This window comes from Oryx dammah, unplaced genomic scaffold, assembly GCF_014754425.2.
Source record: "Oryx dammah isolate SB20612 unplaced genomic scaffold, SCBI_Odam_1.1 HiC_scaffold_5, whole genome shotgun sequence".
Lineage (NCBI taxonomy): Eukaryota > Metazoa > Chordata > Mammalia > Artiodactyla > Bovidae > Oryx > Oryx dammah.
This window is the reverse complement of record NW_024070189.1, coordinates 96,715,275-96,729,735: the sequence shown is the minus strand read 5'-3', so window position 1 is coordinate 96,729,735 and position 14,461 is coordinate 96,715,275. Positions and strand designations below refer to the sequence as shown.

The 14,461-nt window shown below is 54.7% G+C and overlaps 2 protein-coding genes and 1 non-coding gene across 6 annotated transcripts; 1 reads left to right on the top strand and 2 right to left on the bottom strand.

The window, feature by feature from the left end:
* Window positions 1–5,541: 5,541 nt before the first annotated feature.
* IER2 (immediate early response 2) lies at window positions 5,542–9,909 on the bottom strand. Its single transcript, XM_040240877.1, has 2 exons — window positions 9,752–9,909; window positions 5,542–7,433 (listed from the first exon to the last, which is right to left on the bottom strand). The coding sequence occupies exon 2, from the start codon at window positions 7,182–7,184 to the stop codon at window positions 6,510–6,512; it is 675 nt and encodes a 224-aa protein (XP_040096811.1). The 5' UTR covers window positions 7,185–7,433; window positions 9,752–9,909; the 3' UTR covers window positions 5,542–6,509.
* A 115-nt stretch (window positions 9,910–10,024) lies between these two features.
* Window positions 10,025–13,486, top strand: STX10 (syntaxin 10). Of its 4 annotated transcripts, XM_040240874.1 has the most exons (8): window positions 10,029–10,160; window positions 10,410–10,579; window positions 10,747–10,841; window positions 10,914–10,976; window positions 12,541–12,648; window positions 12,743–12,849; window positions 12,947–13,041; window positions 13,112–13,486. In XM_040240874.1, the coding sequence occupies exons 1-8, from the start codon at window positions 10,126–10,128 to the stop codon at window positions 13,186–13,188; spliced, it is 750 nt and encodes a 249-aa protein (XP_040096808.1). In that variant the 5' UTR covers window positions 10,029–10,125; the 3' UTR covers window positions 13,189–13,486. The 4 variants fall into 4 exon arrangements, with proteins under 4 accessions (XP_040096810.1, XP_040096807.1, XP_040096808.1 ...); XM_040240876.1 differs by lacking the exon at window positions 13,112–13,486 and having other exon boundaries at window positions 10,025–10,160; window positions 12,743–12,845; window positions 12,947–13,035; XM_040240873.1 differs by having other exon boundaries at window positions 10,027–10,160; window positions 12,947–13,486.
* Window positions 13,487–14,388: 902 nt separating this feature from the next.
* On the bottom strand, window positions 14,389–14,461 carry TRNAG-UCC. The gene has a single exon. It is a non-coding gene; the product is annotated as a tRNA-Gly (tRNA).

Below are 14,461 nucleotides of genomic sequence, written 5' to 3'. Positions count from 1 at the left end.
TTTTTAAACTGTTACCTTCCAGGCATCATGTTGTTGACTTGGGTCAATTACAAATTGGCACTTTCCATGGGTGCTTGCCATCTACCTCTATAAGGATTAAATTGTGAACTGCTGCAGCTGCTGACCTCCAACACCCCTTGAAAGAGTTCAGGGTGGAGAGCAGAAATGAGGCATTCTGCGCTAGGGGTTGTGGTGGGGGTTGGCAGGACAGGTCTTCAGACAGTTCGATATTCTCAGGAGCTGATTTTCTGAGCCCAACTCTTGAATCTCCCCATATCGAGAAAAGCACTAAAATGCTTCATGGTGATGACTAGTGGAAACTTCAGAAGACCAGGAAAAATCTACAAAAAATTGTTTGCTTGATTGCATGTACTCCCCCTTTACCAAAATCATATCCATACTGTCCCTTTCCCCTACATCTTTGGAATTGTTTCTCAGAGCTATCTGAGATGCTGTCTCCTGGGCTGCAGTTCTCATTTTGCCCCAAATAAAACTTAACTTGAAACTCTCGTGTTTTGCTTTCTTTTTTTTAAAGTCGACAGTTCTTAACTCATGTCTGACTCTAGTGAGTGATTAACAAGTGAGTTAAAAGTTAGAAAAATACATATTACTTAAATAACAATACATTTGTTAAGCAGATGTGACAAAAATCCTGACCCTGAAATTTGGGAAATTCAATTATAAGGGCCATGGGAAGCCAGTGAGTAACGGGATAATAAGTATTAAGCCTTTAGCACCCCATACAACCATATTGACTCATTCAGGCCTGGGCTAGGCATTTGTGGAAGTGACATTTGAATGGGGGCATGGACGCTAAACCTAACATAAACATAAGGAGATGAGCAGTGCTTTGAGGAAGGCTAAGCAGGATGCAGGAGCAGAGTAGCACAGTGGGGTGTTATTGTTATTTTGGATCAAGTAGCCAAAGAAGGCTTCCCCAAGGAGGTGACATTTCAGCAGAAACCTAAAGAAAGTGGGGATGGACTTGTGCATATCTGGGAGAAGAGCATTGTAGGCATAAGGAAGAGCAAGTGCAAAGGCCCTGGGGCTGGAATACACCTGTCCTGTTCTCCAAGCAGAAAGGATGTCAGTGTACTTGAAGCAGAGGAAAGCTGGGGGAGTCATAAGATCCAGTTTCTATTTTATAAGATCAGTGCAGCTGCTGCATAAAATAGATTGTGGGGGTCAAGGGCAGGGTGGAAGCCACTGCCCGATCCCAAGCGAGAGGTGGGATCCCAGCTCAAGCAGGGTGGGAGCCATGAGGTCGGGAAAAGCTTGGAATGAGTGGGATGGGAAGTCTAGTTGACAGCACCTGATGGAAGGAGAAAAAGGAAGTCAAGAAAGATTCTTCCTCAGTTGAACTGCTGGCAGTAACAGCAAGAATCCTCTTTAGTTCCTGCTAGGTTTGGAATACCTTAGACCCTCAAGGGGAGACAGAGAGAGAGGGTTTGGCCAGACAAGTCTGAAGGCTAGGGAGGGGAAGTCCAGGATGGAAAGTGACATTTGGGATTAAGTATAGAGGTGGGCTTCCCTGGTGGCTCAGACTCAGACGGTAAAGAATCTGCCTGCAGTGTAGGAGACCCAGGTTCAACCCCTAGATGAGTCAGGAAAATCCCCTGGAGAAGGGAATGGTAACCCACTCCAGTATTCTTGCCTGGAGAATTCCCTGGACAGAGGAGCCTGGTGGGCTACAGTCCATGGGATTACAGTCAAACCTGACTGAGCGACTAACACACACAGACACACACAGATACACACACACAGAGTTGGCAGTTAGGGCCTGAAGACTGAATAAGCCTGAGGCTTCCCTGGTGGTTCAGTGGCTAAGAGTCCAGCCTCCAGTGCAGGGGGCCAGGGTTCCACCCAGGTCAGGGAACTAGATCCCACATACCACAATTAAGACCCAGAACAACCAAATGAATGAATATTTTTTAACAAGAAAAAAGACTGAAGGAGCCTATCTAAGGTTGGCTATAAATAGAGACCAGCTCAGGGCCTGAGGCAGGAACTGTTGGTGAGGTGGGGAGTAAACCAGGAGTGCTGAGTGTGGGGGTTGGGAGGAAGAAAGAATTAACCCTGTCAGACCATTAGGATTAGAACAAACTCGAGCTGGGAGGGGAGCTCTTATTCACATTGGCAGAGGGAGCCATTCGTCCATCTCCGTGGGCTTAGCACAGCGTCTGTACCCACTCTCCCATACATCATACTTGTATTGCTGCACGTGCCTTTAATTTTTTTCTCAAAACAAACTTTTTATTGAAGCATAGTTGATTTACCATGTTACGTTCAGGTGTACAGCAAAATAATGCAGATATACAGATAAATACTATTTTTCAAATTCTTTTTCATTATAGGTTATTACAGATATTGAATATAGTTTCCTGTGCTATACAGTAAGTCCTTGTTGTTTCTCTATTTTATATATAGTAATATCTACTGTATGTGCTTTTATTTATTTTTTAAATTTATTTTACGTGTTTATTTGGCTGTGTCAGATCTTGGCTGTGGCATGCCGGATCCTCATTGCTTCACGTGTGATCTTTCGTTGTGGCACAGGACCTCTCTAGTTGTGGCTTTCAGGCTTAGTTGCTCTGTGGCATGTGGGATCTTAGTTCCCCAACAAGGGATGGAACCCATGTCCCCTGCATTGCAAGGCAGATTCTTAACCACTGGACCATCAAGGAAGTCCTTGTGTGGGCTTTTATTTTAAAATTTTATGATGGGTCTTAGTTGAGGAACGCAGGCTTCTGTCTAGTTGACGAGTGCAAGCTCAGTTGGTCTTAGGCATGTGGGATACTAGTTCTCCGGCCAGCAAATGAACCCATGTCCCCTGCATTGGAAGACAGACTCTCAACCACAGGACCACCAAGGAAGTCCCCTTGTATGTGCTTTGAAATGAACTGTTGCCATTCCAGCCTCTAACAATAATAAAGTATTAACAATAAATAATAATTATAATTAGCCTCTAACAATAATAAATCATAAAGTGGCATACTTTGCATGCCAGGCACTTTACTAAGCACTTTATGTATATTATCTCACTTAACTGTCATAATAAACCCAAGAGATAGGGACTATTGTTGTCCATTATTTACAGTCAGGGAAACTGAGGCCCAGAGAGATTAAGTGACTTGCCCAAAGCTGCACAGCAAGTACAACTGGTCATCTGGCCCTGGAATCTGTCCTCATCCTGGAACTTCCACACCTGGGCTCTGTCAGCATGTGGGTTCTGAGTTATCTCCACCCCACCCCCCACTCGCCAGGAGATCTCTCAGGCTGAGGCCTTTCATCCTTTAGGGAGGGAGAAGTGGACAGTCCACATTCTGCCAGACCAGTCCAGTCGGATGGGCATGTAGGTTGTTTTTTTAATTTGTGCCCACTTTGGACAACACTGTAGTGAACACTCTTCTGGAGCCTCTTTCTGCAGGTCTGAGGTTCCCTGGGGTATCCGCTGGTAATACTTTTAGTTTTCACAGCTGTGATCCAATCGATCACTGCCCAGAGGCTTTGTCCCAATAACCCAAGGCCATGTAATGGCCTGGACACCAAAGTCGATTGTTGTGACAAAATCTTCAACTTTGTCTATTCTTATGGGGCATGAATACACATGTCTTACAGGGAGGCCTGGCCGGCTGCAGTCCTTGAGGTCGCAAGGAATCAGACACGACTAGGCGACTTAACAATTCTTATGGTGAAAGGGGGCTTTCCAGGTGGTTCAGTGGTGAGAATCCTCCTGCCAAGCAAGAGACCTAGGTTCCAGCAGATCCCTGGGTGGGGAAGACCCCTTGGAGGAGGCAATGGCAATCCACTCCAGTATTCTTGCCTGGGAAATCCCATGGACAGAGGAGCCTGGAGGGTTACAGTCCATGGGGTCGAAAAGACACTTACAGTCTAAACTCATTGGAAAAGACTCTGATGCTGGGAGGGATTGGGGGCAGGAGGAGAAGGGGACGACAGAGGATGAGATGGCTGGATGGCATCACTGACTCGATGGACGTGAGTCTGAGTGAACTCCGGGAGTTGGTGATGGACAGGGAGGCCTGGCGTGCTGCGATTCATGGGGTCGCAAAGAGTCGGACACGGCTGAGCGACTGAACTGAACTGAACAGTCTAAACAATAAATGGGTGAAATGGGGTCTGAGGGAGGGGAATGTATTAAGGGGACGTCTGTGTGTAAGGCGGGGTGTTCGTCCTATCTCCCACGGCATCCTCTCCAGCCCTCAGCCCCCGCGACCGGGCGCCGGAAACCCCTAGGCGGCCCAGGCGGGGGCGGGGGTCGGCCTAGCAGCTTCCCGCGGAAGGAAGCACCAGGCGGTTCCTGCGACAGGATGCGCGGCGATGCCCCCTCCCCAGTCGCCGGGGACTTCCCGGGCCGGGCCAGGTTCGCGAGGGAGTTGCTCCCACGCCGACGCACTGAGATACCGCCAGCAGTATGGGGTTCCAGTCCCCCCTCTACATCACTTTGGGGAGTTGTGGGTCGATTCCCCCGAGTGGGCGGCAACTGAAGTCTCATTTCCCGGGAGGGAAGGCTGCGGAGGAGGCGAGGTTCCCTTGGGGTGAAGGGTGGGAGGTGGGGTTAGGAGGGAGGAGGCTGAGGGACACAGGGAAGGGGGGTTGCGGTGGGTGAAGGAGCCTGGAGGGGAGCCAGGGGCGGGCGTTCTGGGGCGGGGCCGCCCCTCCACCTCGCCCTCCTCCTCCTCCCCTCCGACCTCGGGGTCAGGTCCCCCGGGTCTCAGGAAGCCCGCAGTGGCGGGGCCGGCCGTCTGGAGGCGGGGCGGGAGCTTTCCCGGCGCCTGCCCCCGCCTTCACTCCCCGCACCTGCGGCTCCTTTGTCCTCCCCACAGCCCCCGCCCCCACCCCCTGGGGCAACCCCGACTGTCACTCTCCTGAACTGGCGTTGGGGAAATTGTCAGGGCTTTCTTTCCGGGTGGCGAACCTGGGGACGGGGTGGGGCCAAAGTCAACGAGTGCTCCCGCGGGTATTTCTAAACCCACAGTCTCGAAGGGAAGTTACTGGGGCCCATTTCGCGTATGAGGAAACTGAGGCTGGAAGCTCAGGTCCTTGCCTGAACCACACAGTTACACTGCCCGAGACTGGAACTGGGCGTAAAGGGCGCTCCAAAGCTCACCAGTCCAGCCCCACCCCAACCCTGGGAACCCTGCCGAGTCAGCTAATCAACTGGGGGGAGGGTAGCTATCCTTCCATTCTCCAAAGGAGGCCTGATACCCAAGTCGGCTAGGGCACTGTACCCAGCAGTATCCCCCAAATATCTAAACTCGGAAAGCCTTCTCACCCAGAGTTGTAGGGAGGGGGTGTGTGTCCAAGATCCCGCCAAACGTGCGACGTTTAAGGAAAGGTCGGAGTGCCAGGCGCCCAGCACGAAAGCGCTCTGGCAAAGAAAAGGGTCGGCCCCTTCCCGCCCACTGTGCCCACGTAGTAGCGGTCAGACCGGTTTCTGGGGCCCCAGCAAGCCGCCGCCAGCTCTTGACCCTTTAACCCTGCCCCTCCCCCACGAGGGAAGAAAACCAGACGGGCTGCACAGACTTTGTATACAATTGGTCTTTATTTTCCTATCTGGCGATTCTAGCAAAAAGGCCAGATAGAGGGAATTACCAGAATCCACCAGTAAAGGCAAACAGAATCCCAAAACGCCCTGGCGAGAATCTCCCGCCTCCCCTAAACTGGCCAGTCTCGCCAGCCACTGATCCCAGCTCAGCCCTACAGCGCTCCCCCCATTTTTGTGATTCAGATCAGGAACGTCCGGGTTGATCGTTTCTGTGGGTCAAGCTTGAGACGGTGAACAATATTCCCACCTCTAACGCACCTCATGAGAAAAAATTTTAAAATGAAATTAGATCAGCCCTCTACCTCCGGAGGCGTAGGGGCTTCGGGCAATAACCCGCAGCAAGGCGCAGTGACTCAGGCCGCCCTCCTCCCATTCCCCAGGGCGGTCCACACCCCAGATCCTCCTCCCGGCCCCCACCCACGCACGGCAGCAGGAAGCTCCCCACGTCTGCCCCATGACGCAAGGATGACCGCTTGCACAAGTATGTCACTGGAGGGGGAAGGGGAGTGCCTGGAATTCTCTGAAGTTGGAAACGCAAACACCGACGATTGAAAAACCTTATTGAAAGGGCAGCATAGCCCCCAGTTAAAAAAAAAAAAAGTCCGACCCTGAGGAGTTCAAGAACCAGGCCTCCCTTCTCCTACTTCCAGAAGGAGTCGGTGAGGTTCACCTCCCAGTCCGTTAAAACAGCACCGATGGGAACAGCAGGTCTTGGGGGAAGGCGCCCGCGCCCCCGGCTCGGGTTCCTCGGCGTCGCCGCTGCACACAGGTAGCGACGGCTCCCCGGGGACAGAGTTCCTCTCGGGCCCTCTGGGCAGCCCGGGCGACGGCTCCTCTCCACGGCTTCCGCGAGCGCTCCCCCCGGGGTGGGCCTCGCCTCAGGTCTGCGAACTCTGGCCGACGGTTCGGCGCTCTGGGCTCCGGTAGCGCTGCTCTGGAACCCTCAGAAGGCCACCACGGCCCGCACCAGGACGTTGAGCATGTTGTCCGCCGGGCGGCAAGCCGGCTTCGTCTCGCACGCCGGGGACGCCGTCGGAGAGCTGGCAACAGGACTGCAGTTCAGGAGGCCGGAGAAGCGCCTCTGCAGGACGCGCGCCAGGTTGGGGAAGGCGCCCTCCGCTTGCGCCGGAGCGGGCTGCAGGCGATCAAGGACCTCCGAAGACGCCCCTTCCTCCTCCTCCTCTTCTTCTAAGCGGGCTTTCTTGCTCGGGACCAGAGCGGCGTCCGCACCATCGCTAAGGCTGCTGCTCCGCCGCTTGCGGCTGATTTTGGCGGGGCGCTGGACACAACGGGCAGGGGTCTCCTCGGCTTTCGGTGCCTCCTGGGTGTCCATGGGTTCCGGAGAGGGCTGCTCACCGTTGCCAGTCGCTGCCTTGGCTGCGGCTTCCGCTTCCCGAGGTGGGTGCAGGCGAGGGTCAGGGGAGCGGACAGGCGGCAAGGGCACCTCGGGTTCCTGGGCTTCCACCTTGGCCGAGAGGTAGAGCTCCCGGGCGCTGCGCATGACCAGCGACAGCTGCAGGCTCCGGTGCAGCCGCAAGCCACCGCGCTGCATGCGTGAATGGTACATCTTCCACACCGACAGGGTCATGATCCGTTGCGCCTCCTTCTGCACTTCCATAGCTGCTCGAGGGCGAGGGCGAAGGCGGCAGGGACTCCCGGCTGGGCACGGCAGGTGGCAGGTGCACTTCGGACAACGCGCTCGTTCACGCCACTCTCAGCAGGACAAGCCACTCGGAGACACTGCCAGGACGCTCTGCCCCGGCGCCCGCCACCCCGGCCCTTTTGTACCGGGAGTGAAGTCACCGAGACGCCCCGCCCAATCAGAGAGCCGCATCCGGGCTTTCCGCAACGCCTCGCCGAGAGACTCCTTAAAGCGACAGAGTGGAATTTACTGAGAGAAGAAAAGGGACCCGAACTCCTGTGAGGAGAAACGTCCCCCAATCCAAGCTGAACTCTCGGGGTGGTCTGCTTTTTCAGGGCCCCTCACTGAACCCGCGCTCAGGCCCGGGGGAGGGGGCCAGTGGGTGGTGCTCAGGGCCCACCCACCGGTTGTGTCTGGAGACCCCAGCGGGTCCTAGGCTGCACCTTGGCACCTGAGAAAACTTGAGTTCCAAACGGTAGAGCCCCGGTGGAAACTCTGTCTACCATCTACCAGGAGCCTAATTAATGTTTTTTTTTTTAAAATCAATAATGGTGCTAACAATTATTAAGCACTTGCTAAGTGCCAGGCGCTAAAGGCTTTCCTATCATAAACATCTCATTGATCTCTCACTTCCACTCGTGGAATAGTTGTATCTTCTTTTGGCGAGTGACTCGTCCAATACGTGCTAAAGGAATACTTGAGCCACTGCGGTGAAAGGGGACCAGTGGAGTCTCCAGCACTCTGGTCTTGCCAGCCTCCGCCCCTCCTCCTCCCCCTTGTTTGGAGGCGGTAAGAAGGCGGGACACACTGCCTGGGTCTAAGGCAAAGTTGCCCACTCCACGGGAGGTGGATGTCTGCAGACAAGAGCGTAGCGTAAGCTACAGTCTCTGTGCTCTGCATCGAACATCCCTCTCAGTTTCCCTCGGCAGGAAATCCACCGTGGGCGTCCATGCCCTAAGGCGGAGGACCCGTCAGCAACACAGGCGGAGTGAACACGTGGCTGTGGTCCCCTAAAGGACGCAGCCGAGCTCCGCCTCTGCTCCTGGGGAGGCGGAGTTGGATTAGGACTTGGAAACAGAGATGGAGCAGATAGATAGAAAACATCAGCCCCACCTTCTGCTACGCACTAAGATTCCAAGAAATATTATTTCCAGTTCCTCAAAAACCGCGAAATTGTTGGAACAGCTCCCTTCATTCGTAGTGTGGGCCCTTTAAGGGCAAGCTCCCCCGCCCCCTCCACACCGGTGCGCGAACCTTCCCGCCACTCTATCAGCCATACTTCCACAACTAAATTTGGAAGTAGTGACGTAGGGCAAGCTCGAGCTGCTTCCGGATGCCCTTATAAGGACAAGGGCCAGGATCGCTGTACGTGACCGTAGCCGGCCTCTTCCGGATGAGCGGGGGTGGTGCCTTAGCCTCCCTGCACGCCCCACACCCCGCCGCCCCCCGCCCCGCTCTCCCTCTACCGGCAGCTAGAGCTGGCTGGAGCCCCCAGTTTCCGGAGCCGCGTCCAGCGGGGTCGGCGCAGAGTAAGAGGAAAGTTTCGCTTCCCTCCGGAGGCCAGAAAGGTGTGGCACCTTTCCGGGAAAGCCCCCTGCCGGCGGGCTCACATTGAAGCCATCTCCCAGAGACCTACACAAAGACCTTGCCAACACAAGCAGCTACTCCCTAAGGACCTAAGGGTCACTACATTACTGTCCTCGCCACCCCTCCCATGGAAACTCCCAGACCCCTTTTCATGTATTTCGGCACCTCCACCAAACACTGATCTCATGCACCTTTGGAGCAGGCTCAGATCCTCCACACCCAACCCCGGCACAGGGAAACTCAGCAAGAATTCTCTCGTCTAGAAAATTTCTCCCCAAACTGTCTCCATTCAGCGATTATATTATGGCAACCTGCTGAGGACGCCCCCATTTTTTGTCCCTTGCCTCCACGAAACTTCACAACGACATCTCCAGCTTAGATGCTCTCTCTGACGCACAACAGGGGCAACCCTCCAGGGACTTCTTCAGACCCTACACAGGGGACAGCTGCTTCCCTCCTATAAAAAACTGACTTTCCCGGCGACCCCACACAGAAGGGCTCTGTCTCATAGGTGGCAATCCTGAGTCCCTCTCCAGACTTTCCCGGCCCCGCCTCACACGCAGAAGACTTCCCCGAAGATCATTCTCAGAGCCACCACCACACTCGTTCCGGCGACCCCAACGGTCACACCGAGAAAGACCTCACCACCCCCACCCCCACTCCCCGAAGCTTCTCTAGGGCCCCTGCTCAGGGCCAGCCCGCCCCAGGGCGATCTCGAGGCTTCCCTCCTCCGCAGGAAAAAAAGAGGAGGGGAAGAGTCTCCCCAGAACCTCACATAGAATGCCCGCACTTCACCTGCCCCAAAACCTGCCACTCCGACCCTGGCCTGGGACCATCTCGCATCTCCTAGGACAGGATCTAGGTGCAGGCTCAAGGAGTCCATAACGATGGCCCACAAATGAATGAGCCCCTTCCCCAGCCACAATCTCGCCTGTTTTGAAGGAGACATTATGTACATTGCTCGGAAGGGAAAAGTGAGGTTGCGCAGCAAAAATCCGAGGGGCTGGGTCTCGAACCGATGGATTCGGAGCTCTTGGGTCGAACCCAGTTAGATAGAACTGGGACACTGCTGGGGACCGGGAGCGAAGGGGCGGTCCGTGCAGACAGGAAACCGTCTCTGCCCACAAGCAAGATGACAGAAGAGAGAGCGGATGTTTCCGTACTTCGGGCCGAGGGCCACTCTTTCTCCCCAGGCGGCCCCGCTCTCGATGGTGGCACGGGTCACGTGACGGGGGGCGGGGTGACGGCGCGTCCCGCACCTCTTGGAGGGAATTAGCTTCCGAGGCCGAGAAGGGAGGGGATTCGGCCTCGGGCGGGTGGGGGGCGTGACATGTCTCTCGAAGATCCTTTTTTTGTAGTCCGAGGGTGAGTGACAGCGATGCGGGAGGACACGGGGTATTGTGTCCCCTTGTCAACCAGTGCCCGCGTGCCAGCCGGTGCATGTCAGGCATTCTGGGCACCGCCGTCGGGATCGCCCCGTGGCCACGTGGGAGGGGTCCGCAGGGGGATATGAGGGTCTCCTGAGCTCCCAACCTGTTTGGGGGCGTAATGGTGGGCCGAAGGACCGCCTACTCCCCACCCCGCCAGCCGCGCCCGCTGTGTCCCTGCCCGCAGCGAGGTGCAGAAGGCGGTGAACACGGCCCGCGGGCTGTACCAGCGGTGGTGCGAGCTCCTGCAGGAGAGCGCGGTGGTCGGACGCGAGGAGCTGGACTGGACGACCAACGAGCTGCGGAACGGCCTGCGCAGCATCGAGTGGGACCTCGAAGACCTGGAGGAAACCATTGATATCCTGGGGGGTGGGGTGGCAGGGGAGAGTCCATTGCAGGGGCAGGGGGCGCTGAGAGCCAGCACTTGGAGGAGGCTGCACACCTAGGAGGTGTTGAGGACTTTGAGGCTTAGGAGGGTGCACGTTCTGTTGGGCTCTGGCCTTGACTCTTGACTCGCCGCATACGCATAGTGGAATCCAACCCCGGCAAGTTCAAGCTCCCAGCCGGAGACCTGCAGGAGAGAAAGGTGTTTGTGCAGAGGATGCGGGAATCAGTGCAGGTGAAGAGAGTTTCCGATGGGGTGAGGAGGGTTAGGGCGTCTTTTACTCTCTGATGCTGTCCTTATCTGTAGGAAATGAAGGACCATATGGTCAGCCCGGCAGCCGTAGCCTTCATGGAGAGGAATAACAGGGAGGTAAGGCGTTCCAACCCAGTGCCCTCACACCCCGTGTCTCAGTGTGGTCCTCTGAGTGCAAGCCTGGCCCCTCCGTGCATTTGCCTGTCTCCTGGGGAGCCGTGTGTCTGTCCCTCCGCGCCGGTGCTCATCTTCGTGCACAGTTGTGTCCATGCTGTCTACCTGCCTGCTCTTTCTGGATGACCACAACTGATTTCTCTCTGTGTGTATAATCCTTCTGCCATCTCCTGTGGGTCTATACAGGTTTTCTCTGTGTGTGGCAGCCTGTCTCCTTTTCTTGCTCTCTGTGTTGTTGTTTCCAGGATATGTGTTTACCTTTTTTTTCTCCTTTTTTTGGGCTGTGCCCAACAGCACATGGGATCTTAATTTGCCCAACCAGGAGTCGAACCCTTGCCCCTGTGGCCCCTGCATTGGGAGCTTGGAGTCTTAACCACTGGACCACCAGGAAAGTCCTTGTGCTTCTTTTTTTTTAAATCTGTGTAGGCACTTGACCTCTCTGAACCTGGCCCCTGAGTGGATCCCTGTCGGCCTTGGGTAGATCCACTATTTCCCGTTATTGGGTGCAGTTGCCCCGTGGGTGTACCCACTCCTGCCTTTTCTGTGCATTCTCTCTGCTGCCTCTGTGTGCACCTTTTCCCTATGTGTTGAGTGTTCATTCTTCGCAAGTTGTGTAACAGCAGCCTCACTCGATATGCCTACATGGAGTCTGGAAGGGTAAGGGGCTGAAGCCTGCAGCAGCTTGCGGTCCTATGGCAGGATCCACATGCCTTCCAGGTGTGCTGTTTGGGGGATTAATGTTCAAATTCTTTGTATTTATTTATTTAGCTGCATCAGGTCTTAGTTCCCCCCCTGCATGTGGGATATTTTTTAAATTAATTTTTGACTGTGCTGTGTCTTTGCCACTGCACAGGCTTTTCTCTAGTTGTGGTGACTACTCTCTGGTTGTGATGGGCCCAAACCTTGAGGGCTTCAGTAGTTGCAACATGTGGGCTCAGTAGCGAAGTTCAAGGGCTCTAGAGCACAGGCCCAGTAGTTGTGGCACATGGGCTTGCTTGCTCCGTGGCATGTGGGAATCTTCCCAGACCAGGGATTGAACTCATGTCTCCTGCATTGGCAGGCGGATTCTCTACCACGGAGCCATCAAGGAAGCTCTGACATGTGGGATTTAAGTTCTCCAACCAGGGATTGAACCCATGCCCCCGCATTGGAAGGCAGATTCTTAACCACTAGACCACCAGGGAAGTCCCTTAAATTCAGATTCTTAAATACCTGTTTTTATAGGTTTATAAGCATGCCAGGATTAATTTATTAAATCCTTGTTCCATCCTCAGAAAACAGAGTTTCTAGCCCTCCCCATTTTACAGATGAGGAAACTGAGGTACAGGAAAGTCAAGTGGTATGGCCTTGGGGTCACCTTGCTAGTAATGATGGCCTTGAGGACCCAGGCCATTCTACTCCTGAGACTGCCTTCCTGAGTAGGCACCATCTAGATTTGCCACAAACCTTGTCAGTCTCTGCCGGGAGTGGGCGACCGTCCCTGAGCCTGCTGTATGGGTCCCTACAGATGCTGACAGGCAAGCCGGCCACCCTGAAGTCCTCCAACGACTTGCTGGACGCCAGTGTGGTCTCGACCACCTCTCGCTACATTGAAGAGCAGCAGGCCACACAGCAGGTGCGTGCAGGCGGCTGGCAGCCCCAGGCTGGAGGAGACTGCGGACAGCTCAGGGCTCCCTGCCAACCTCGGTTCCCACCCCTCCACCCTGCAGCTGATCCTGGACCAGCAGGATCAACAGCTGGAAATGGTGTCTGGGAGCATCTCAGTTCTGAAACACATGTCCGGCCGAGTTGGGGAGGAGCTGGACGAGCAGGGCATGTGAGACCGGGACCCCGGGGGTGGGCCAGGAGCCCATGGCGGGCTGCTCTGGTGTGCACAGAGCCTCTAGGGGCTGATACCTTCCTGGTCTTGGCAGTATGCTGGACGCCTTTGCTCAGGAGATGGACCACACCCAGTCCCGGATGGATGGGGTCCTTAGGAAGATGGCCAAAATATCCCACATGACCAGTGGTGAGTCCCTGGGGTGGGGGAGTGGGGCGTGCTGCCTCCCCTCTGTGAACTCCGACCCTCTTGCCCCCAGACCGCCGACAGTGGTGTGCCATCGCGGTGCTGCTGGGAGCGCTTCTCCTGGTCCTCGTCCTCTTCTTCTCTCTCTGATCCCAGTGCTCCCCAGGGGGTGGCCCCTCCAGCTGCGGGGAGCTGGCAGGGCCCTGCCCCCTGGGAGGACAGGGACGTCATGCTGGGGGAGCTGTCCCAAGGCTCTCATCTAGAGAGGACCCTCAGGGCCCCGGGCTGGAGCCCCTACCACTAGTCTGGTCTTAAGTGCACTTAGCGGGTGGTGGAGGAGGGGGACCTCAGACACACCCCTCCCCATCTCTACTCTCCAAAGCCATTGCTTTGCCCCTGTGCCTTCTACATGTGCCAACTTGGAAATAAAATCCCAGCCTTTATTATATATGTTTGTATCATACGATATGGTGATCTGAACTGGTGGCTGCCCTTGAATGGGAACTCCTGTTCTAAGACGCCTGCTTGCACACCCTGGGGCCAACTGTGCATGCGTGCCCATTTGTGTTAGGGATTTCAATGGTCGACATTCAGTGCAGAAGACTATTCTGGTGTATTTCTCAGATTTCACGATGGATTATTTTATTACCATAAAAAAAATCCAACCACTGATTTTTCCTTGAGTTTTTGAACTTCAGCCTAAACATCTTTTGCTTGTTCTGTGTCTCCAAGTAGGTGAATCCCTTAGCTGGGGAGCTCAGCTGTGACTTCTGAGGGGCCTCTCAGTACCACGGGGCTCTCTGTACACTAGGTCACTTCCATCCTTTTGTGTTGCATTGTTCTAATAAGGTGTGTGTGTGTGCTCAGTCGTGTCTGACTGTTTGCGACCCCATGGACTGTAGCCCTCCAGGCTCCTCTGTCCATGGGATTTCCCAGGCAAGAATACTGGAGTGGGTTGCCATTTCATTCTCCAGGGGATCTTCCCGACCCAGGGGTCAAACCTGTGTCTCCTTCATTGCAGATTCTTTACCGCTACCTGGGAAGCCCACTGCAAGGGGGCGTTTGTAGATTTAAGGACTTTGTTGTAGAGCCTACCTGAGTCAGAAATGATCCCTATAAGCTGGGTAAACTTGTAAGTGAATCTTCACTTACTGTCGTAGATGTTTCCATCCTGAGCACTATGTCATCTGACAGAACCACCCTTGTATGTTTGACACATTGTTAAGTGTTGTCTGTTACAAGGCTGTCTGTCATCCCATTCAGCCCCAAAGGCTGATTTGTCAAGAAGAACCAAATATGTAGATTCCTTTTTTTTTTTTTTGCTGTGCCAAGCAGTTTGCAGGATCTTAGTTCCCCGACTAGGGATTGAACCCAGGCCCCCTCCAGTGGAAGTGCAGAATCTTAACCACTGGACCACCAGGGA